This window comes from Poecilia latipinna, unplaced genomic scaffold (genome assembly GCF_001443285.1).
Source record: "Poecilia latipinna isolate Pla-1442-1.1 unplaced genomic scaffold, P_latipinna-1.0 Scaffold1699, whole genome shotgun sequence".
NCBI classification, from domain to species: Eukaryota; Metazoa; Chordata; class Actinopteri; order Cyprinodontiformes; family Poeciliidae; genus Poecilia; species Poecilia latipinna.
Genome location: NW_015114315.1, coordinates 83,940 through 106,560, shown reverse-complemented (window position 1 = coordinate 106,560; position 22,621 = coordinate 83,940). Strand labels below are relative to the sequence as shown.

The 22,621-nt window shown below is 38.9% G+C and overlaps 2 protein-coding genes across 3 annotated transcripts; both read left to right on the top strand.

Annotated features, from left to right (window-relative positions):
- Positions 1-585: 585 nt before the first annotated feature.
- Positions 586-8,146, top strand: gtf2h1 (general transcription factor IIH, polypeptide 1). The gene is made up of 15 exons (XM_015060298.1): positions 586-787; positions 1,131-1,299; positions 1,382-1,574; positions 2,896-3,061; positions 3,175-3,268; positions 4,119-4,268; positions 4,369-4,448; positions 4,550-4,683; positions 4,766-4,853; positions 4,943-5,031; positions 5,941-6,058; positions 6,773-6,863; positions 6,960-7,075; positions 7,167-7,259; positions 7,443-8,146. The coding sequence occupies exons 2-15, from the start codon at positions 1,146-1,148 to the stop codon at positions 7,527-7,529; spliced, it is 1,653 nt and encodes a 550-aa protein (XP_014915784.1). The 5' UTR covers positions 586-787; positions 1,131-1,145; the 3' UTR covers positions 7,530-8,146.
- Positions 8,147-9,756: 1,610 nt separating this feature from the next.
- Positions 9,757-22,382, top strand: hps5 (HPS5 biogenesis of lysosomal organelles complex 2 subunit 2). 2 transcript variants are annotated; one of them, XM_015060296.1, is made up of 23 exons: positions 9,757-9,946; positions 11,333-11,445; positions 12,189-12,299; positions 13,562-13,626; positions 13,734-13,926; positions 14,192-14,322; positions 14,738-14,956; positions 15,032-15,103; positions 15,196-15,284; positions 15,564-15,742; positions 16,053-16,211; positions 16,433-16,592; positions 17,424-17,541; positions 17,826-17,972; positions 18,380-18,448; positions 18,549-19,102; positions 19,219-19,339; positions 20,153-20,302; positions 20,396-20,515; positions 20,766-20,879; positions 20,985-21,091; positions 21,359-21,650; positions 22,017-22,382. In XM_015060296.1, exons 2-23 carry the CDS (start codon positions 11,338-11,340, stop codon positions 22,075-22,077), a joined length of 3,339 nt encoding a protein of 1,112 aa, XP_014915782.1. In that variant the 5' UTR covers positions 9,757-9,946; positions 11,333-11,337; the 3' UTR covers positions 22,078-22,382. The 2 variants fall into 2 exon arrangements, with proteins under 2 accessions (XP_014915782.1, XP_014915781.1); XM_015060295.1 differs by having other exon boundaries at positions 11,303-11,445.
- The last annotated feature ends 239 nt before the right edge of the window (positions 22,383-22,621 follow it).

The following is a 22,621-nucleotide window of genomic DNA, read 5'->3' as shown; positions in this document are numbered from 1 at the left end:
AACAAAAAATTGGGGAAAATTAAAACCCATTTTGTCCCTATTCTCAAGAATCACTGAGATTCCTGTGTACAAACAGGAAGTCTAATTTTTACGTTAACCAGGTTAGTCTTGATTTAAACAAGCTTAATTACTCGAAGTGGGTAGTTTTTCAAGAAATTTAACTAAAGTAAGAGTAGCAATACTCATAATAATTAAAAGTGAAAAGTCCGGTGAAGTACATTTTTACGCCCTCGCCCCCCCCCAAATAAAACCGTTAATAAAGTAAATATAACAGTAAAAGTAGCTAGCTCCTACTCACCTCTGCATCACGCATTCTCAATTGGAAAAATTTTGGTTTCTTTCCTCAAAACCCCAAATGGCTGCAATTAACTAGAAGCATAACTTAAGTCCTAATTATTTATCTCTGAACATGGCAACATAAAATATTTTTTATGGAACATGGTGCTCCGTTGTTTGAAGTTGCAACAAAACATAACGGCTAAAATAATATGCTGTTCTTTGGTTCTACCTCTGTGTGGCGCTGTGACGTTGGAGTCTTCTGTGGGGGAAGTTTCCTATGTGGAACTGTTTGTTGGCAGTTATTTATCTGACTCGGAATCTTTTCAGTGTAACACGTCGTCTAGCAGTTATGTCGCCCGGCGCAGGAGTCAGATCGTTCTCTGTTAGAGTAGTTTAAATTAATCTTAAAATTGTTCAGTCTGCAGTGCTGTTAGCCTGAAATATATCTTTCCGACATTATGTTTGCCGTTAGAAGAACGTAAACGTTGCAGTATTGATTTATTTTAAGGTAAAGTAAGTTTGCTGCCGACTTCAGCCTGAAGCATTTTCTTCCTCTCTGTTAGCTAACGTCAGTCTGGTTAGCTGCTCTAAGGAGATGAAACTGTACATTTTGCAGAGGATATATTAACTGTAAGGGGAAGAATGTATATATTTAGGCTTTTATAATTTGTTTGACAGAAATGTTTTTGCTTATATCTTAAGCACACAGTTAAGTGCTGTAGTGAAATCTCCAGGCTTCCGATATGCTTATAGTCTCTTTGCGGGTCTTTGTTAATAAATTGTTTTCTTAGCTTTTTTTTTCACACTTTTGTTTATGTATCCCCTTAAACATTGGCTTTCCGTTCTACTAGTCACCTGTTTGGGCCATGGCATCTCTGTCAGAGGAGGTCCTGCTGGTGGTGAAAAAAGTCCGTCAGAGGAAGCAGGATGGCACACTCTACCTGATGGCTGAAAGAATAGCCTGGGGTCCAGAAGGCAAAGACCGCTTCACTGTCAGCCACCTGTATTCAGACATCCGCTGTGAGTCCCCGCTGAACTAAAAACAAAAACCCTGTGTGTTTGTGTTGATTTCAAAACGCACTTTACTGTTCCATGTGTCCAGGCCAGAAGATCAGTCCTGATGGTAAAGCCAAGATTCAGCTCCAACTGGTCCTACACACCGGAGACAGTACCACATTCCACTTTGCCAATGAGAGCACCGCACTTAAAGACCGAGATGCTGCCAAGGAGCTGCTGCAGCAGCTACTGCCAAAGTTCAAGAAGAAGGCCAACAAGGAACTGGAGGAGAAAAACAGGTCAGAATCCTTCTCTGGTTTCGGACCGATCACGTTCATCTAGCAGGATTCTTTTAATGTTTCATCCTCTAGCATTCAAGGAGAATAACTCAAACATTTATTAATAGGAGACCCTGTGCTAAAGCTTTTGCTAAATCATAATTAATTGCACTGTGTTGGAGAAACGTTATTGCATTGTTGTTTAAGATTGCAATGATGGTATTGGCTTTTAATCCCTCCAACATCGTGGTGTCACCATCATTTTCAGGGATTTTGAACATCTCAATTACTAAAATGTATGTCAGCTTTGGGCATCAAAGCTGACATACATTGTCCGAATTAATTGTCGAATTATGTGGAGAATCTGGATGTATATAAATTGGAATATTTTTTATTCACCAGATATTGTATTCAGATTCATTCAGTCCATTGCTGCTGCAAATATTGATGTTGCAGTTAAGATTTCAGTTTGATGTCTTCTGTTGCTCTAAAGCAAATGCTTTAAAAAAACTACTCTGTTCTTTGATAATGATTACACACTTAAGAACGCTTAATTCTTTATGAACGCATTGTATTTTATGAAAAACGGTTTGTTAAATCCTACCTCGCTCCAGTGTTTTTCCCTTTCTCTTTGTCCAAGAGAACGTTTTCTGTTGCTAAACACTGACAGGGTGACAGATGTAATACTTGGCAAAAAGTGTGAGTTGTCAACAGCACTAAACAAGATTACTAATTAGATATCTGGAGCTGTCCATTCTCTTTCCAAAATATCTGTCAGATAAATGTGGAGAAGATATTAATGTTCTGTTAGGCTCAGGCTAAATGTTTGTGTAATGTTGCAGATGCTGGATTTATTTTCATATTTCTTAGTCAGGTATTGCTGAACACCCATTAGACTTACAAAGGATAATACATTTATTAGCTAGACACTGTGTTGGCTAATTTGAAGTGAAATGTGAGCAAGATGTGAGAATATCTGGAGGAATCATTTTTATATTTGCAAATCAGAAATTGTGTGATATTTTAAGTGAATTTTGGTCAATGACAATCAGAAGCATTAAATAGCTTTTGAGCATATTGCAGAAGACAAAATAATCCATAAGATATTTATTTTCGTCCCAAGAATTTAACAACTATCACTAATTAGTGTTCACATGGGCAAAGTTTAAATCTGAATCATTTTTGTGTGATCAAAATAGAACAGAGTCTTGACTTTATGATATAATTGCAGTCCATTAATCTTACAGAATATTAATTTAAAAGTGAATTCAGGTCAGATTTGCTCTGCAGCTTTGTGTGGGAGCTCACTGCTTACCTTCAGCGTTTGCTGCTGCTCCGGCAGGATGCTTCAGGAAGATCCGGTGCTTTTCCAGCTGTACAAAGATCTTGTGGTGAGCCAAGTGATCAGTGCTGAGGAATTTTGGGCCAACCGGTTAGGAGGCGTGAATAATGGGGAACCTGCACCTTACAACAACAAACAGGAAGTTGGAATATCTGGAGCATTTCTGGTGAGTACATCTAATATGATCCACAACTACTTTATGCTTCCTTATCACAGTTTTGAGTCAAAAAAAAAAAAAAACTGCTGCACTTGAAAGGGCTTCATGTTTTTGCTCTACAGGCGGACATCAGACCACAGACTGATGGCTGCAATGGCTTGAGATATAATCTGACTGCGGACATTATCGAGTCCATATTTAGAACATACCCTGCAGGTAAACAAAAACGGTGTTTTGTAAAAGTATCCACACTGCTTGAATTTTTCTTATTTTGTCTTTTTACAATCATAAACTTCAATTTTAACTTATTGGGATTTGATGTGTTAGACCAAAGCAACGATGCAGGAGGAAAGGATTACCAAATATTCTTGACAAATAAAAACCTGAAAGGTGTAGCATTCATTTGTAATCGGCTCCTGTGATTCGGTGCTTTGCACAACCACCTTTCATTGCTGTTAAGGCTGCAAGTTCTTTTCTGGTAAATCTCAAGTAGGTTCAGACATGTAGAGACAGAATTTTGTTGTTTTTTTTGTAAAATAGCTCAGACCCAGATTGATTGAAGCGGCTGCAATTTTCAAGTCTTGGCCAGATCCTCAGTTGTATTTTGGACTGAATTTTGACCGGGTTATTCTAACAAATGAATACACTTATGTAAACAGATCTATAGCTCTGGCTTTATATTTAAGGTTAAAGTTGTTATCCTCCTGGAAGGTGAACCTCCACCCTAGTCTAAAGTGTTTTGCAGCCTGTTAGCAGGTTTTCTTCCATAGCATGACCACTGCATGTTGCTGCCACCATCATGTTTCATGGGAGGGACGGTGTGTTCAGGGTCAGGATTAATACTGAGGTTAGATTACATTACAGTTTGACTTTGTTTACAAATGACGTGACGTCTCAACTCTGTTAGTTACACTAGATTTTACTTATGGGTAAAAGTGCATTCAGCCTTGAATATAAATCCATCTCACACTTTTCAGACTTTAAAATGTACAAAAAAATTAACAAAAAAAAAAAACAAAACCTATCAATCTAAAAGTAGCTTCTTGTTTCTAAACCTGTCTTGCAGTGAAGCAGAAGTATAGTGAAAATGTGCCTCATAACCTGACGGAGAAGGAGTTCTGGACACGCTTTTTCCAGTCTCATTATTTCCACAGAGACCGCATCAACACAGGTTCACAGGATATTTTCTCAGAATGTGCCAAGCAGGATGAGAAAGGTAGCTGCTGACCATTCACACCGAAAGTGCAAGTGTATATGTTCCTGTGCAAAGTGAACCATATTTAATAATAATGTTATACTGTTTTCCTAACATGCAGGGTTAAAATCTCTGGTGACCCAAGGAGTGAAGAATCCGTTGGTTGACCTTTTGTCACTGGAGGATAAAACATTAGACGAGGTGAGAAAAGTCAGCTGCAGTAATGAGAAAAACTTCCTGTGTATTAACTAGTAACTTTATTTTTATGTCCACCTTAAAAACAACTTTTTATTGTGAAACAGGGTTATGGAATAAGCAAAGCCCTGCCTTCAACCTCAAATGCAAACAAGTCAGTGAAAGAGAGTAGCAACTCTGCCATTATAAAGCGATTCAACCATCACAGCGCGATGGTGCTGGCAGCAGGCTCACGCAAGGGGTAAACATCAACATTTCAAACAAATCAAATACGCTTGCTCTCCTGTCATCTCCTTTCTGCTAACTTTATTCTGGTTTTAAAGAGATCTTCCCACCGACCAAGCCAGTGAGACTAGCAGCACAGACGGCAACTCCAGAGATTCTGATTTCTTTCAACCTCCACTGAAGAAGGTATGACGCCTCTATAAACTTCTTACCTATTTTTTCTCCCACAGTGATTGTCACCATGAAATGATTCGTTTTTTTTGACTATTTTTTAGGTTAAACTACAAGAAGCCATAGAATATGAGGATCTGCAAAGGGAAAATACTCCTAAGACAGTGGCGTTAAATCTGAAGAAGTCTGACAGGTAAAGTCTGTTTGCTTTGTTTGTTTTAATCTGTTTTAAACAGGTTGGATTATAATCTGAAATTGAAAGATGCAAGGACATGGATGAAAGGAAGTTACGTCTACTACCTCATCAGCAAGGCAGCATGGGAAAAAACTAGACTTTTTTGCTTTTTTCCCCTCAGTAAATAAAAATATCGTAATTTCTAAAAATGTTACTTTTATATTTATTTATCTTTAAATTACTTCTTTTACCTTTGATGTTCAAGATCACAACTTGACTTAAAAAACACTAAACAGATAAATGCACAAAAAACAAATCATAAGGCCATCCCTCCTAGATCAGGGTTTTAAACCAGGTCTGGTTTAGATTCCAAATATGGCAGTAAAATTTTTATTATTTTGAATTTATACAAACAGAATTAAGCTGCCAGAGATTCCAAACTGAACTTTAAAGGATCGGTATTAAATGTACAATGAGCTTGTGCCAATAGTTTCAAAACAGACTTGAACTAAATTGTCTTCAAATGCTGCCCTTTATCACACTACTCAGCTGAAATTTGTGGAACATATCAAAAACAAAAACCTTACAAGACAAATGTTTTGTACTAAAATGGCAGAAATTTAAGTATAAAACTTAAAATTTAGATCTATACGTCTGTTTGAATTTTAAAACTGATGTGGTCTCTGTACGTTTTATAGTTTTCAAAATTTGGTGCAAAAAAATCTTCACTTTTACTAAGTTAAGATTTATCCAACTGACTTATATTTGTTTTATGTCTGTGATAAACAAGTGAGTTCACCAACCAGGGGGGATATTACTGCTAACAATTAATTAATATAGACTATCTGTATGTTTTACAAATGCTAATGAATATGTTTATCGGTGAGTCCTGGGAATTAATATTCATCGCCCTCGCTTCTTTCTCAGGTACGCTCATGGTCCTGTTCCGCTTCAGTCCCAGCAGTACACAACCAGCCAAGACATCATCAACTCTGTCAGCTACATCCAGCAGGAAATGACCAATTACAAACCCAACCTAACTCGGGTCAGATTATGTTTTATATTTCTGGATATTTGTCACACATTTTGTTGCTAAAGTGAAAATCACTCTCCCCACATCTTTACAAGGCATTTTAACACATTACCGAAATTGCACCAGGTGCTCGCACTAACAACTAACCTCACATATCATGTTGTTTATGTTTTAGCTGCACTTGAACCAAACTTTGCAGAAGACTGGTTTATGTATTTAACAGAAAAAAAAGGAATGTTACACTGTTCTAACAGGTTTACTCGTCTTCTTCTGACATCTGTTTTTGTACCAGGTACTGAGCAGAATATGTAAAAATGTAAATTTAATTTGTTTCATGAGGTCCCTCAGTTCATGGGAACCTCTGAGGCACAGAGTCACTTTATATGTGTAGAAAGACTCTTCTGGAAATAAATATCACAACATGAAAATGAAATCTCCACTTACCACAATTTTTATTTACAAAATCTCTCTAAGATGAATCCAATAATGATCTTAATCCAAAAAAGGACTAACAGCATAGAAATGTTCCCATTTCAAATGATTTAAAGATGACCTTTTATGTGATCAAAATATGGGATTTGAAAACCAAAGACAAAAATATAATTGAGCTTAGAACTGCCATTCGAGATCATTTGCAAATTGCCTGTATGTTTCGGATGTTTCAAAGCGTCTTTGAAATCACAGAACATGAAGTAACAGAATCTGCGTTGCTGTACAAATATTCAGGTGTTGTCCAGCACCACAGCGACCTCTGCCATAGCAGCGCTCTCTCCAGGAGGCGTTCTTATGCAACCTGTTGGACAGCAATCCATAAACCGTAAGTATGCAATAAAGATTTTATTTAAAATGTTATTTCATAAGGCCAGGAGATGAAGTCACTCTACTGCTTTATTTGTTTGTTTGTTTTTTCCAGAAATGGTACCCACCGACATCCAAGGAGAGCTGAAGCACCTTTACATTGCTGCAGGGGAGTTATTGAGACACTTTTGGTCCTGTTTTCCCGTAAACACACCATTTTTGGAGGAAAAGGTGACTGATATTGATTTGTTTAAATTCTATATGCTCATGATTTCTGCTGTCTAATTTTTGCACTTTCTATTTGTATATTTATGCCATACAGGTGACAAAAATGAAGACAAACCTGGAGAGATTTCAAATGACCAAACTTCGTCCTTTTCAGGAGAAAGTCCAACGACAGTACTTGAGTACAAATGTGAGTCACAGACATATTTTTTTGTGACACAGGGGCTTTTTTTACCCAGTAATAGTTAAATTCAAAATGTGTCTATACTGTGAAAGAAATCTTGGCTAACTGTGAGACAAGCCTGTACACATAAAGGTCAAATAAAACTAAAAAAACAAAAAATGCTTAAATTAAAACTCTCTGTTCCAACAGCTTACAGGGCACCTGGAGGACATGTTTCAGATGGCCTATAGCAAGTTTCATATTTGGCAAACCCGCAGGATGATGAGGAAAACCTGACCTGGGAATTTTGTTTGTCAAAGAGAAGACGAGAAAGACTTTTAATGTTTAGAAGAAAGACTTGGGAAGATCCTCTATGCCGTGAGAAGACCCAGTGGAACATAGTTCACAAGGGCTCACTGAGGATATAGAGGGATGCTGCTGCAGCCAAAAGTGTTTTAACAGAGTATAATTTCATCTCAGTCACAGATAACTACTAGTTTCATTGTTTTCTTTGTGTTTCCTTAATTGTTGAGAGTACTCTGCTTGTAACGGGTTAGCAGCAGGACTTTGAAAGCGGTGTAATATGACCAAACTTCAGCTGGAAGTCGGACAAAAGGCTCCCATGACAACACACTGAGACGAGATGCGGAGGATGGCTGTCGTGCACACGGCAGAGAAAACATACCTTGACACACAAAGAAACCCCATAAAATTGGGGTGAAGTGAAAGTATTAAAGAAAATCTGGAGCAAGAAGGCGCGTAAACAAAGCAATACTGTTAAGACAATTCACACTTGAGTGCATTAGTCTGTGTGACTCAGTGGAAATTGTCACTGGTTTATAATGTCTGCACTGAAGACAAAAAAAAAACAGAATTAAAGTGAGGTATTTGTTCATGGCAGTGTCTTCTCCAAATGGAGTGCTTCACTCTGTGTCTTCAGCTGCAGCTTGTAGTTTCTGTATTATAAATGTAAAGAGCAGTAATTTATCTGTCTGAGACAGGAGTTTGTCTACAGCCATGGTTCTGAACTCCGGTATAATGGTTGTGGTTGAGTTTTCTTCATTGCTTCTGAGAAGAAAAGTCGGTACCTGTCATTTGGAAGGTAATGAATTAACCATGTGGAGCTAACAGTGGTTTTTACACGAATGGCTTCCAGGACAAGTTTCTCCTCCTGCCAACCCACACTCAGCCAAACACATTACAACTAAAAAGTGCACTTCAAGAAGGAAAAAAACAACTTTAACTTATTAAAAATGGTAAAGACATTTCCTATTTGGATTTAAAGAAAAATAATATTGAATAATTTTAGTTTTTACCCTCAAAGCGCCCCCATGTGGTTTTCCTGGGCTGGGCAGAAAGCCATATTCCCCATATTACAAAGCACTAGGAAAACAATGGACTCATTTAGACAAAAAAAAAGAAAAGTTTTAGTACATTTGCTGTTGCTTCATTAGAAAAAAAGTCATAAAAACCTTAGAGAATTCCCAGGACAAAGTAAAACAACAGTGAACTACAAGCAGTTGTTGAAAGCCACGTGTGGGTCATTTAACCGGAAAAGCAGAAGTTTGATCTGGGAATAAAATCGAAGCAAACTTAACTGCTTGGAACTGTAGTTCCAAGTACTTGGAACTGTAAACAGAGAAAAAATGTCTGTTTACAGTTTTGCTAAGAGATAAGCCTGTTGATTTACTAAGAGATAAGCCTAATTACTATTGGCAAAAAATTTAACTGCATTGTTATGTACTGAAGAACAAAATAGTTGTGTGTCTGAATGATTTAACACACAAGTCTTCAGTGGTGAACATTTGTTTTACATTTTTTACTGCCGCTTTATGAAAGGCAGCCATGATGGATTTGGAGATCAATGTTGATGACACCCACCCTCTTCTCTTAGCACAGCAACATTTTCCCCCCAAATTGACTTAAAATAGCAAATCTGTGGCGGATAGTGCTGAAGATTAAGATGATGGCAAAGAAACTTTACAACCTCAAAGATGTGAAGCTCCTCGCTCCAAAGATAAATTATTAAAACATTAATGGAGATATGCCTCACGTGGTAAGGTTTGATTGTTGGATTGCAATACATATTTTTCAATTGGTTATTGAAAATGATTTTTAAAAAATGACATGCCGTTTTAAATGAAATATAAATAAAAACCTTTTGTACTTTATATTGTTTTATCTGTTGATGGATATCCGAAACAAACGTTCACATTTTATGTCAGGAATAATTTTGCTCTTTATTTATAGTGTGAAATAGGTCTCGTTTTGGGAATTATGTTTAATTTTCTCTGCAGAAAATAATGAGAACGTGTTTTCTCTCCAAGTTTTATGTTTTACCTCCTTTTACATAAACAAATGAGAGAGAGAAAAGACATTTATACCTTTATATTTGATAATAGATGCATGAAGACCACTGATCTAGAATAATGCACAACATTTTGGTTAATTCTTTTATTTTGCGACTTTAGGAAGTTATTTACTTTTTGATGCTGAGAATGTAGAGTGCTGGTTTCTGAACATGCTGAGCGCCTATAAGGAAACTGCAGCGCCGCTATCAGGAAGTGTCAACACATCAGCTGATTTCTGTGGACTGAGCTGTCACGGGTGTCCTGGCTGACCCCCCGGTCAGCAGTCAGTGGGGCTGACCACTGACTATCTCCGGGGATGTAATCAGAAGTGTTAACGCTGGACAGAGTCGCTCCGTCCATCCGGTGAGTTCAGGTGTAAAAACAACTGGCAGTTTGTTCTAACGGCTGTGTTTGTGCTAGCAGCATGCTTGCTAACCCGTTGCTATCACGGTTTAAAATGAGACTCCAGCGAGCTGACACTGAGCAGATGTCCTCGTCATCTTCCTAGAAACAAATTGACATTAAGTAGAAAATGTCTGAAAAATCAAAAGGCGCGTTTTTTTAGTAGTTTTTGGTAGCAGTGTTAGCAGCAGATGGGTCTCGTGATCCAAACTGCCTTGAATCAATGGCTCCATTCTCAGCTCACAGCAAACCTCAGCTGTTTTTCCACTGAAGACAGTGGACTAAACGTAGACTTCATTTAAACAACAGTCATTCTTCATTCTATAGGTAGTCCTACTTTAGACGTTTTGTATTTGCTCCGGTTTAGACCAAGCAAAGCTTGTTTGTCCTGTTTTTAAGGTTGCATAATACGTTTTATAGACAGAATCTGATGTTCATACTTGGTTAGATTAAGTCAGCTAAAACACCAAGGTGAAATTTTTTGCCAAAACTGTTGAAAGTGTGAGAATGTTATTGATTTGCAATGTGATTAAATGCACATTTGTTTTATCTTCAAGTAACATTTAGGACACCTTATCTCCAAACACAGAGCAGTGACATGGAAAACAAGATGTAAAAAAAACATGTTCCATCTTTTCATGAAATACTTTCCATTCTGGCTTGTTTAGGAGTTTATTTCAAGAATTGTAAGTATGTTTGAGGAATTTTGTGGACCTCCTTACAACAAAATCCAATCCTAACAGTAGAGTGCTAGGAAATACCAGGAGAGTGGAGGAGGTGACTTTAGTATCTTCTCTCTTGCTTTTTCAACCACTGTGAGTTTAGGAAACATTGCACTGACAAACATTAGTGTAATGTTTGTTTCAAAGCATTTCTCAATTTCTCCTTATCAACTGTGTCCCAACAGTACAGGTTACAGTAAATGTAGTCGGTCACAGGTTTAGTTTCACTTCTGCTTCCTCATGAATTCATGCAAAACCAAAAGGCGTCAATCCAGGACAAACTGTATCGGGGTGTGTAGCTTGTTTGCTGTCGCAATGGTGTTCGATCTTTGTTGGTTTCAGGTTCTCCTTTGTGGCTTTAATGAGTAAAAACATTTCTGGTTTTCAAAGAAAATCTCTACTAGGTTGTGGTTTCTAAACCAGCTCACTGTTTTACACAAGCTGCTTTTCCTTAGACTGCAGAGTTAAACAAAGTCACGGCTGGTCAATTTAGCAGGGCAGGTCCTCTGTTGAAAGTCATGCGACAACGTCACATGCCTCCATGGCAGCAACGACGCGCTGTTATTGTTGATGTCGTCACTCTCTTCTCTCTCAGACTTTGACTCCGTTGTTGCTGGATCTGCAGCGAGGATGCCTGTGATACCGGTTGTGCCTGAGAACCACAGTCACCTCCTGGCAGAGTTCGACTGCCTGGATCCGCTCCTCTCTGCTCTGCGTTTTGACTCAGGCAGGCTTAAGGTAGAATCAGCCATCAAATCACATCTAACGAATCGTTCCAGTTGAAGACTTTATAGTAATTATTTGCCATTCTACAATATTTTTGAGTAATGCAGTGATGCTTAATAAATTTAAGTGTTACTGAAAGGCTCATTTATGTCAGTAACTCAATTTATGTTATGGTTACTGAAACACAGATTAATTGCATACAAAATTAAAATGGTTAATTATGATGATTTTTCTGCTTATAGTTAGTTAAAAAAAACATAATTTTTTTTATTAGAATATTTACATGAGACTGATAAATGACTGTATATGTTTTTCAAATCTACCTCTACAGTTGAATAAATGTTCAGGCATCAGTGATTCAGTCCTATTAATGCAAATGCAAATCATTTATAATAGGAAATACATGCAATATATTGGTGACAATATGTGTTACGATACCTAAATTATTAAAAAGCCTATCTAACTAGTGAATATATTGAAAGTGTTTCTTCTGGTTGTAGTTGCTGCTAGCAATTGGAAGAAGTTCGAGTTGCTTAATAACTTGACCACTTGCTCGTGTCGGGGGCAAAAAAAAAAAAAAAAATGCTGTAATAAACACCTATTTTCACCAAATACGTTAATAGAGACCCTTACTGGTTTAGTTTAGATTATTCCAGTGCAGGGTATGAAATAATATATTTGCGATTATATTGTGCATCCGTACTGTGAGAATGTCTGGGGTTGACTCGTTTTATTGTGGCTTTGTTGCCTTTCAGTGTACCTGTCTGGCGGTGTCCAGGAAGTGGCTCGCATTGGGAACGTCAGCAGGAGGGTTGCACCTCATCCAGAAGGAGGGCTGGAAACAAAGGCTCATTCTGACTCACAAGGTAGATGTTTGAGGTTTTTGTCATGTCAGCTGCATATTAAGTGAACTGTTACAATGTTTGGACACAGATTATAGCTATCATCAAAATATGAAAATTGGACTCACCTTTTTTCATACTTTCTAACATTACAATCACAAACTGTATTTTATGTGATGGACCAGCGCATAGTACGGAATAATTCTGATGTGGAGAGAGAATTTATAAAATATATATATATATATAATCTGGTAAGTTAACCATTTACTATTCAGCCTCCTTCTCTCTGATGCAATCCAACACAGTTTTCTTTTGTGTTACTCAGTTTCACTAAAAATCCAATCCAGCAGTAGATTTGACGACACTAGTTGTTTAAGACACCATAATTATGTTTTATGAGGTAAAGAGGTGGTAAAGTTATTAACTACAAGCAAGAAGATGTTTCATTGCCAAAGTAGCAAATGTCAACAAGAAACAACTTTTTAAGTGAAACCTTGTTACTGAGACAGAAACGGGAGAATTTAAAAAAAAAAAAAAATTCTCCAGTTGTTATTTGTTATCAGGGGTTTATGTTTGCTGTCAACCCAGTGCAGAAAGACATAAGCCAGTTTAATTTCTTGTTAGTCTGTTTATCACAAGACATTCATCAACATTATCAGGTGTTGCATCTTTCTCTGTTATCGTTCAGCCTCACCCCAAACCTTCCAAAGTCCATTGTTCCACAGGAACACGGTAAACATATGATAGAAGGTGATCTGGGCAGATGAAGGCAATTATAAACTGTTTTTACTTAAATCCAAAATACCAGGTAAAACGTTAAACTAACACTACACAGACAGTACATCATTCCCACAGTGAAAGATGGTGGGGGCAGCATCATGTTATGGGAATACTTTATGTTCAGCGGCGATGGAAAAGCTGATTATGGTTGACGAGCAAATGGATGAAGATAAATATGGGGAAATTCTGGAAGAAAACCTGTTGGCGTCTGTAAAAGAATTGCAACGGGGGAGAAGTTACAGCTTCACACCGGACAGCAACTCGAATCATAACCAGAGATAAAATATTATCGATGCGGTTGTATTTAAATTACGCTAAAAAAAAAAAAAAAACAATTATGAAAACCATGCATCGTCTACCTTCCACTTTGCAATTATACACTCCTTTGTGTTTGTACAAATAAAACGTATTTGAGTTCATGGTTAAAGATCAAGCCCAACATTAAGCCACTGGACAGAGGAGCGTTGTATCTATATTTAACCTGGTATGACCTTCCTCTATCTCAGGAGGGATCTATCACACAAGTGGCATGTTGTCCTCATGATGAAGATTTTATTGCAGTTGCAACAAGGTCAGTCCTTTTTCCTGAAACTAATGACATGTTTGTCATTGAGTGAAATTATTTTTTTTTTATTCTTACATTGCCTGTTCTCTGTATTCTCATTGGCTGTCGTCCAGTCAGGGTCTGGTGGTGGTGTGGGAGCTGCAGCTGGAGCGGCGAGGTCGTCCGGAGCGCGTCAGCGTGTCGTCGGAGCACAGAGGACACAACATCACCGCCCTCTGCTGGGATACAAGCACACTTAGGGTTTTTGTTGGGGACTCTGTAGGCAAGGTGTCGTGTCTGCGGGCGGGATCATCTAAACTGGGCAAGGTACTGACAAGGATGATGTTTTTCTTCTACAAAAGAAACCAAATAAAAAGCTGGTATTCATACAATTATAAATCTTCTTCAACTGCTTGGTAGATGCATTTATTATCTTTCTATACTTGTTTTATTGTGATTATTTTCTTGAGCCCAGCAATCTGAACCAGTGTTGCTCCTACTTTCTGTGATTTTTGCCATTTCCATTTACTTTATTGTAGACTTGTCAAATGTGTGCCCAGTCCAATTATTTCATGTTCTTTCTTTCCTCTAGGGGTCAGCATTTGTTATCTTTCCCATCCAAACTGTTACTACTGTTGACTCCAGAGTGGTTCAGCTTGGATATCAAGATGGGCGCCTCCTAGTGTCTTCTCTCAGCCGCTGCTACCTCTGTGACACAGAGAAGTGAGTAGCTTTGAGCTTTTCTCTGTCTTGGGAATCTTTCCTGAATGCAAAAACTGTCATTTTACAAAGCTATTGATAGTGTCTGAAAATTAGACAAAACACAAACTGCATCTTTTGCTGTGTAGAGCATTGTAGCGCTTGATTTGCTTGGTTTTACAAAGAATTTTCCATTTATTGTTTTGACATTTGCCTTTTTTAAGTTAATTGGAAACTTTGGTGATCTTTTCTCCTAGTTGTAAAGTATCAAATGTAAAGTCTTTCTCTGGTTTATCCTCAGGAAAAATCAGAGAAAGAATGATTTAAATCTTTAAGTAGTATTTGTTTATTTTTTGTCTTCTTGTCCAGCATAAATTAGCAACTTCAGAGGTTTTTCTTTTCTTTTCTTTTTTTTTTTTGCTTGGTTTTCTGCCTGTAGGGAGAAATTCTGGCGTGTTGGGAATAAGGAGCGTGATGGGGAATACGGAGCCTGCTTCTTGCCCCAGAGTAGGGGGTTATTAGTGGGACAGCCCCCGCTGCTGTACTGCGCCCGGCCGGGGTCCCGGATATGGGAGGCTAATTTTAATGGCGAGGTTCTGAGTACTCATCAATTCAAAAAGCTGCTCGCCTGCCCACCACTCCCTTTAATCACTTACAGGTACAATTTATCATAACTTAATGTGTTACAATTAAGGCAGGACTTATAATGTGCATTATCTACCTCTTTCTGCAGAAACGAGCCAAATTACAATCCAGCTCAGAGTAGTCCGCAGTCTCTCGGCTTCCCTAAACTGCTTTATTTTGGGTAAGATCAAAAAGCTTTTTCGAGTGTCGGTTTTTATCTGAGTTGTGTTACTTCCTGGAAACCTGTCTTTGGTGCTTCATGTATCTTTGCAGAGATCAAAATCTGCTTACTTGGACCGATTCGGCCGTTTATATCTTCACACCTCAGAATGGACAGGTCCTACTGTGGACTGAAGTTAAAGGTTTGTGTTTCCCCCCTAAATCGTTGTAGCACCTGACAGGAGGAACTCAGCTGGGAAATTATTGTTTCACTACAAACTTTGTATGCAGTGATGGAATTAAATGTCGTGTTGACATCCATTTTCTCCAACAATGCACTTCCATTTGATCACATAATCATTAGGAATCAAAATTCAGAATAATCCCATAAGTCCTTTTGCAAGAACGGCATGCAAACTTTCCTACGTTTCTGCGTACTTTATATTCCAAATGAATGTGTTTGAATTGAACTTTTCGTTTAGACGTGGCTGACATTGCAGTCCACCGCAACGAGCTGTTCTGCCTCCACGGCAGCGGCCGTCTGTCCCACCTGTCTTTGCTGTCTGCGGAGCGCTGCGTGGAACGCCTGCTGCGTAGAGAGTCCTGGACTCTCGCTGCCACCGTCTGCTGCATGTTCCAGCACACGATCACGACGAGCCGGGTAAGACGTACGGTGAACGACTTCATCTCTGTGTGGAGTGTAAGGAAAGACTACTGTACAGGCTTTCCTGGTTTTAAATATTTATATTCTTGCTATTCTGTGCGACCAAATAATAAGATTACCTAACTGTTAAGCTAAACGGCAAGATTAGAGAATTAATTCTATTCAATTAAGTAAATGTTTTTCAGTTCTAAATCACAACAAAATGCAATCCGGCTGCATTTGTGGGAAAACTAAAATGTCCAAATAAGTTTAATTCACCAGGTGCCGTTCGAGGTGTGATTTAAAGAATCTGTCTTATTCAATTCAGGCCAGGAAGTCCATTCCCATCGATCGGCTGGAACACCTGAAGTCTCAGCTCAGTTCCAGCGCGCAGACGGAGCTGATCAACCAGCTGGAGGAAGTGATCCTGAAGATGGAGCCGCTGGATTCTGCATCCAGCAGCCGCAGGAGCAGCATCTCTTCACACGTGAGAACAAATCTGGTTTAAGAGTCCTGCTCATGACAGAAACGCGCTTCTTTTTAATTTTATGATTATGATTTTTCTTGGCTTATTTACAGTGGATGCTCTTTAGCTAACAAGTGAAAAAAGTATTTCATTTTGCATCAACTACTAAAATTATACTTGAAAGTTTGATTGCGTCATATTTTTGCAACTAGAAACCAACTGTCTAATCTGTCATCATCCAGGAGAGTTTTAACGTCCTGGACTGTGGGATCTACCGCGTGATCAGCCGCAGAGGAAGCCAGTCGGACGAGGAGACCAGCTCCCTCATGAATCAGTCCGTCTCAGAGGAGGAGCGACTGAAAGAGTTCAGCTTTGTCCAGGAGGAAGACCAGGTGGATCATGGTAAGAATTTCAGCCGTTACATCCAGTCGCAGTCAGTGTTATAAGGTATTGGCATTCTCATCTGCTTTAGATTGTTCAAATTTAACATTTTGGCATAGAATCAGGTTCTTGTTGCATATTTTTATCTTAATTCTGTCTTAATTAGAGCATGAGAGGAAAAATCTCTCCACCTGAATATAGTCAAAATTAATATAACTAGCGAGATCAGGAAACTTTGAATGTGTCTTAAAGATCATTTTCTCTAAAAAAAAAAAAAAAGTTAGTCATGTATAAAAACTAAACATGGTATCTTGTTTACACTTTGTCTTGTTTCTTTATTTACTCGTTACTTTTCTCTTTTTATGTCGCCTCTGTATATAATTGTGATTTGGGTGAATGCCTGAAGCAGGAGGAAACCTCTTTTCTGCCTCTGATTACAAGCGTTAACAAAGCGTGAAGTTATTTTCAGTTTAACACCGTCACACAAAATAACACCAAAACCTTTTTGCTAAATCAGAAATTGGAATTTGAATGAATGACTGATAATAACTTGACTCTTACTTTTTGCAAATCTTTTTTCCTTTGCTGTTGCGCCTCCTGAGTTTGTTGTAAATAAAGCTGAGTAATCATGAAAGGGCCTCATTTCTGCTGAGTTGTTGACATAAAATATCTCATCTGTTCCATTGCATCTCACATTTTTGTCGCTTTTTTTTTTTTCTGCGGTATTTGATTTCCAATCTTGTCTACAATCTTCCTCCGCTTGCATTGTTGCCCACTGCCTCTCATCATTCCCCTCCAGCACCTCCATCCATCTGTGTTTTTCCTCCCACTCCTGCCCCCATCTTCACTCAGATCCACAGAGCGGAGAGCGGCTGGAGGCCGATCGACCTGACCAAGGCCTGCAGTTCCACCTCCCACTTTCATTCCGCACCAAACCCCCCCGCATAGCTTTGCAGGCCGTTAAAGACAGGTGAATGAAAACCAACAGAACGCTTGAGCTATACATATGTGGTTTATAATACAGATATACCAGTTTATAATATTGTTTTTATCATAAAAAGAAATGAAACTACAGAGCAGCTGTGCTTTGGACGCCCTACTTCCTCATTCCACTGAAAACAAAATTTTCAGTCTAAGCATCCCACATTCATTCTTCATATGAAACAGTCGGATCACAGTTCTGCTTCTTGTCTGTTTAACTACTGAACAATGTGAGTTTATTTTTTTTTTTCATTCCCTATTTCTTTTCATTAGCGTTTCTAGTTTTGTCAAGAAGACGACGGAGAAGATCAACACCCTCCAGATGAACTCTGAACTCCGACATCGGCCTGAATTTAAAGAGAGCGCACAGCCCGACACGTTAGCCGGCACAGCATCGTACTCAGACGAAATGGAGAGCGAGTAAGTAGAGATCTTTAAAATATCACCTAATCCTCTGTGTTTAACTACAGTTTTTCTAACGTGTTCAAACACCTTAATTTTTTTTTTATGTTGTTTTAGGCGCTTCAGTGTATTTTATTGGGATTTTATGTAATAAACAAACACAGCTGATGATGCCAAGTGGAACTTCTGATATACAGTCAGAATAGTCGGCTAGTCTGCTTTGAAAATAAATGAGCTTACTTGTACTATATCAACCTGCAGATATGTATAAGAAAAAAAACATGGGGTGTACATGACAGCATATGTACATATTGTTTCTTTAGCTTGTATTTTTTTTCCTCTAAAGTTTACAGTATATATTTGTATTTAACATCTTATGTGACACAGTCTGAGCAAGTAAATTTGATTCTGATATTTGTTTTCAGAGTTTATAATGAAATGTCAAACGCAGAGGCTGATATGGATGAACTTCGTTCAGCAACAGAGCAAGCTGTGTAAGTACTACACCACATTTACCATGTTATTGGGTTTTTTATGCTATTATGGCTAATAGCACCTCTTCTTTGACTAATTATTATGTTTTCCATCCATCAGCTCACAGATACAAGATCCTTTGGTGCTCCTGGACCCAGTCTGCCTTAGAGAAGCTCTGATGGAGTGGCTCCCTGTGTTGGAGCGAATCCTGGGCCCCGCTGTTCTCCTGACGGCTTCTGTAACCAATTCCAATCTGGATGGATCTGGAGAAGAGAAATGGGACAGGGAATATCTGAGCCCATGCACAGAGCAACAAAGGGAATCATCAGAAAGTGTTGCAGAGGAGGCAGAGCTGGGAGAAAAAGAAGTCCTCTGTGAGAAACAGCCGACGGTCGACATGACTGAAAATGCCTCTTCCCTGGAGAATCATCCGGAGCCCATCCGAGTGGCGTCTCCTACGCCTTTACCATCAGATCTGGAAGCTAATCTCAGCGAGCTGGCCACTCTTTACACAGAGCTCAGCTGCTTCAGGCACCAGCAGGAGGTGCTGGAAAGCGCAACTTTCCTGCGTCGCTACTTCTTCCTTCTGGACCAGGAGCGAGTGAGAAGAATGTGCCTTCTTTGTTATCAGCAGCAGCCCGAGATGATGAGCTCGTTCTCTGAGGCCATGCTAGGTTAGAAGCTTGTCTTTAAAAATGACAAACATACATGTAAAAAAAAAAAACCCCAGCAGTTTTAGTATTTAAAACAATCAATTAATGTTACACAACATTGTTTTTGTTTCACCTAGCGCTCACTCAGTCCAGTAAGGTGGTTGAAATTATTCAGAGAGGAGATTTGCTGAAATCTCTGCGAAGCCTCAGAGAGCTGCAGCCTTGGCGTGCGCCGCACCTCCTCGCTCACTTCCACAGGTACGAATGTGTGATTTTAAAGTATTAACGTATCTAACATACAAGGTGTCCGTTCATTGTTAAAAAAGTACGTGTGTAAAATTAACAACTTAAAATGTCTTTAAATTATTATTATGTTAATCAGATATCTTAAATGTTATTGTCACATGACTAATATCGTATACTTTATATCGGGGGATTTTGTCACTCAGACCTTTTTTTGTCAGGCAAATGTTTGACATCATTATGTTCTGTGACTCGAGGTGGTTGATGCTACTGCTAACTAGCTGCTAATATACACTTGCTTGCTATCTAGCTACCTTTTTGGTATCTGCTATGAGTAAGTTCAGTTTTATCGCCAGTTGATTGGATGATGATGCGTTTTGTGCAAAAAAAAAAAAAAAAAAAAACAACAAAACAAACTTTAAGCTTTGCACTCTGGTGGTTAAGGCTGTAGACAGCCATTGTATGTGAAGCACAAAGCTGCTGCCAAGAGCCACAAACCCCAGAAGGTTTTAGTTTCACTGTTTTTGCTTTTCTTGATTGTAATGCAGTCGGACCACCCAACCATCCCCATATTTATAGTTTTATTGGTCTTAAATTTCATTCAAGGTTGCATTGAAAAGATCTTTAAAAGTCTTAAATTTGGCTTGCTGAAACCTTCAGATGCCCTGATATATTTACTGACTTGCTGATGTTTTGTTTTTTTTTTTTTTTTTTTCAAACAAGACGATGTGTTTTAGACATTGTTGAAAAACTGTTTTGTAGGTGGTTAATCCCTTGCAGCAGTAATGTTGGACCTTTTTATACATAAAGTTTTCTCTTATATTCCAGGCTATACGAGAAGCATGGTGAGGCAGCTGTACGCTCGTTTTCCCAGTTCTATCCCATTATAACTCCTGCTGACGTGGAGACGGTGGCTCAGCGAAGCCACTTCCTGGCGTACCTGGATAATCTTGTACATTCAAGAGCTGAGGAGCACAGGTGCGTTTTATATGTTTGTGGGGTTTTTTTTTTGTAGATTAACATGGATACTTTGCTGAGTGAATCTATATTTCAGCAAGTTTTTTCTGTTAGGTTGTCATTTCTTCAGTCGCTCCTTGAACCTGAATCGCTGAGACAGGATTGGCTGGAGCTGGCCCTGACTCACGATGCCCCTCAACACGCCGATACCCTGACCTCTGATGGAAGGCCCAGGTATTACACTTTCACGTGTTCAATCATCGGAAACAGAATTTTGAGACACTGACAGAAATTGACTGGTGTCCAAAATTAGATGATGTCCAGCTTGATTAACCTGGGTGGGACACAGTAACACTCTTTGGTTGTGAACTGTGTGATTGAGTGAAGAACATCTAATTTTAGCAATTGTCAGTTTCAGTCATGTTTAGAGTAAAGACAAAAGCACAGGAATGTGAGAAGATGAAAAGTGTGTTTCCTGCTGCAGGTGGCGCTCACACTGTTTCACCTGGGGCTACGGACGTTTCTTGTCTTTGCTCATTCGACTTCCTGCAGACATTTCATCTAAAGAGAAGATGAATGAGATGTGCCGCAGTCACGGGTATTTCTGATTTTTTTTATTTTTATTTTTTCCACCAAAGAAAAACTGTCTAGTCTTCATGATGTTGGCGGTATGCCACAACATGACATCTCCATGCTTGTGCAGGTACTGGACGGGTTACCTCTACCTCTGCAAAGAGCTGCAGCGTCGCACTGAAGCATTTTCCACCATCTGTGAGCTGGATGACCTCAGCCTCCTGGAGGATCCTGATGGTAAAACTAATCTCTGCGTTTGACGAGTACCTCTAAAAATGAACTAATATTGATTTTCACATGTATGTAATTTGGCAGTTTGTAGACAAAAACTGCTTTGATTGAATTGATAAAATATTGTTTTAAACATTCAACTGGTTTTTGAAGGTCTGCTTTAAGCGGCCCTCTAGAAGAAAGAGGGCCACTTGAAAAGCTGCAGTGGGCCAGATTTGGCCCCCGAACCTTAAGTTTGACACATGTGCCTCTGATCATTCCACACGTTTTCAGGTGTTGAACCTCAGAACCTGGACGAGTGGAAGCTGCTGATCCAGCTCTCTCAGCAGTATTGCCGTGTGGCAGACCCACCGCCGGCCACAGATGTCAACGGGAGCAGCTGGTCCAACGGCGCCACGGACTGCGAAGGACGGATCAGCCCGGAGAGTCTGACCCTCCTGCTGGCTCGGACTCTGGGGCCCGACCGAGCCCTGGAGCTGCTGCGTGAATGTGGAGTGCAGGTGGTCCTTTCAGCCCACTCCGAGCTGGTGTGTGACCTGCTGAGAGTCGCAGAGAGGAGGCAGAGGTGGGTCAGACTGTCGATGAAACAATGTAGAAAAAAAACAACAATTTTGTCTATTAGATATACAGAAATAGTCTAGTAAACAACATCCTACTTTGATCCATCTGTTTTTTTTTTCCTTGTTTGGTTGAAGCTAGGAGTAGATTTAAATTATTAACTTTAAGATAAGATAATTCTTTACTAGTCCTGCAAGTGGGAATTTTAAGTTTGTTTTTTTTTAAAGATATTTTATCATTTTAAGACATTACATGCAGGTTTTGTGTTGTGATTAGAAGCTAAAACACATTTGAAGTATCTGCAGTAACAGATTGGAGTCTTAAAAGGATCTTTTCAGAGTCAAATATGTTTTGTCTTGTTTATGATTTTCAGGGCGATGATTCAGACCATGCTGGAGCGTTGTGATCGGTTCCTCTGGTCTCAGCATGCCTAAAACCTGATTGGTGCATCAATCCCTAACTTAACATCTCTGTGATTTCTGTCTACACAACAAAGATACTAATGCTTTAGTTACAAGTGTTGCCTTTTTAACGCCATGCCATTGACTATCAGTATTCATGCATTACTTTGCATCGTTTCCTGTCTAATATTTCAGACTGTTTTTGCATGCTTGCACATTTATCTGTATTAAAGGCCAAAGAAATTGTCTTCCTCCTTTTGAAAAAATATACTTGAATTAATTAAACGATTGTGTTAAAAGCAGTTTTTATTAGTTGAATAAAGTTGTCTGTGAAAACAGTTTCGCTTTGTTTGTTTTAGAGATTGAATGCTTTTAGTGAAAATGATTGTGATCAAAGTGTTTTTGCTTGCATGTATTAAAGCCACAGCTGCAGAAAACGTTCTTGCCCCCATAAAAAAAATTGTTTGTTGTTGCAAAAAGGGAAAATGAACAAAGTGAGCAGAATATCAAATATTACTTCTCTGGCTGTATTTTAATTTAAAAGCAGCTTGTTTCTCCACTCCCAACATTAGAGGAC

What these genes read in the sequence shown, in the direction of transcription:
- gtf2h1 (XM_015060298.1), top strand. Translation starts at nt 1,146, where the DNA reads ATGGCATCTCTGTCAGAGGAGGTCCTGCTGGTGGTGAAAAAAGTCCGT. An exon ending in TTCAACCTCCACTGAAGAAG is followed by an intron (nt 4,854 to 4,942) that starts GTATGACGCCTC and finishes ACTATTTTTTAG; the next exon opens with GTTAAACTACAAGAAGCCAT. An exon ending in AATCTGAAGAAGTCTGACAG is followed by an intron (nt 5,032 to 5,940) that starts GTAAAGTCTGTT and finishes CTTCTTTCTCAG; the next exon opens with GTACGCTCATGGTCCTGTTC.
- hps5 (XM_015060296.1), top strand. Translation starts at nt 11,338, where the DNA reads ATGCCTGTGATACCGGTTGTGCCTGAGAACCACAGTCACCTCCTGGCA. An exon ending in TTGACTCAGGCAGGCTTAAG is followed by an intron (nt 11,446 to 12,188) that starts GTAGAATCAGCC and finishes GTTGCCTTTCAG; the next exon opens with TGTACCTGTCTGGCGGTGTC. An exon ending in GGAGCAGCATCTCTTCACAC is followed by an intron (nt 16,212 to 16,432) that starts GTGAGAACAAAT and finishes GTCATCATCCAG; the next exon opens with GAGAGTTTTAACGTCCTGGA.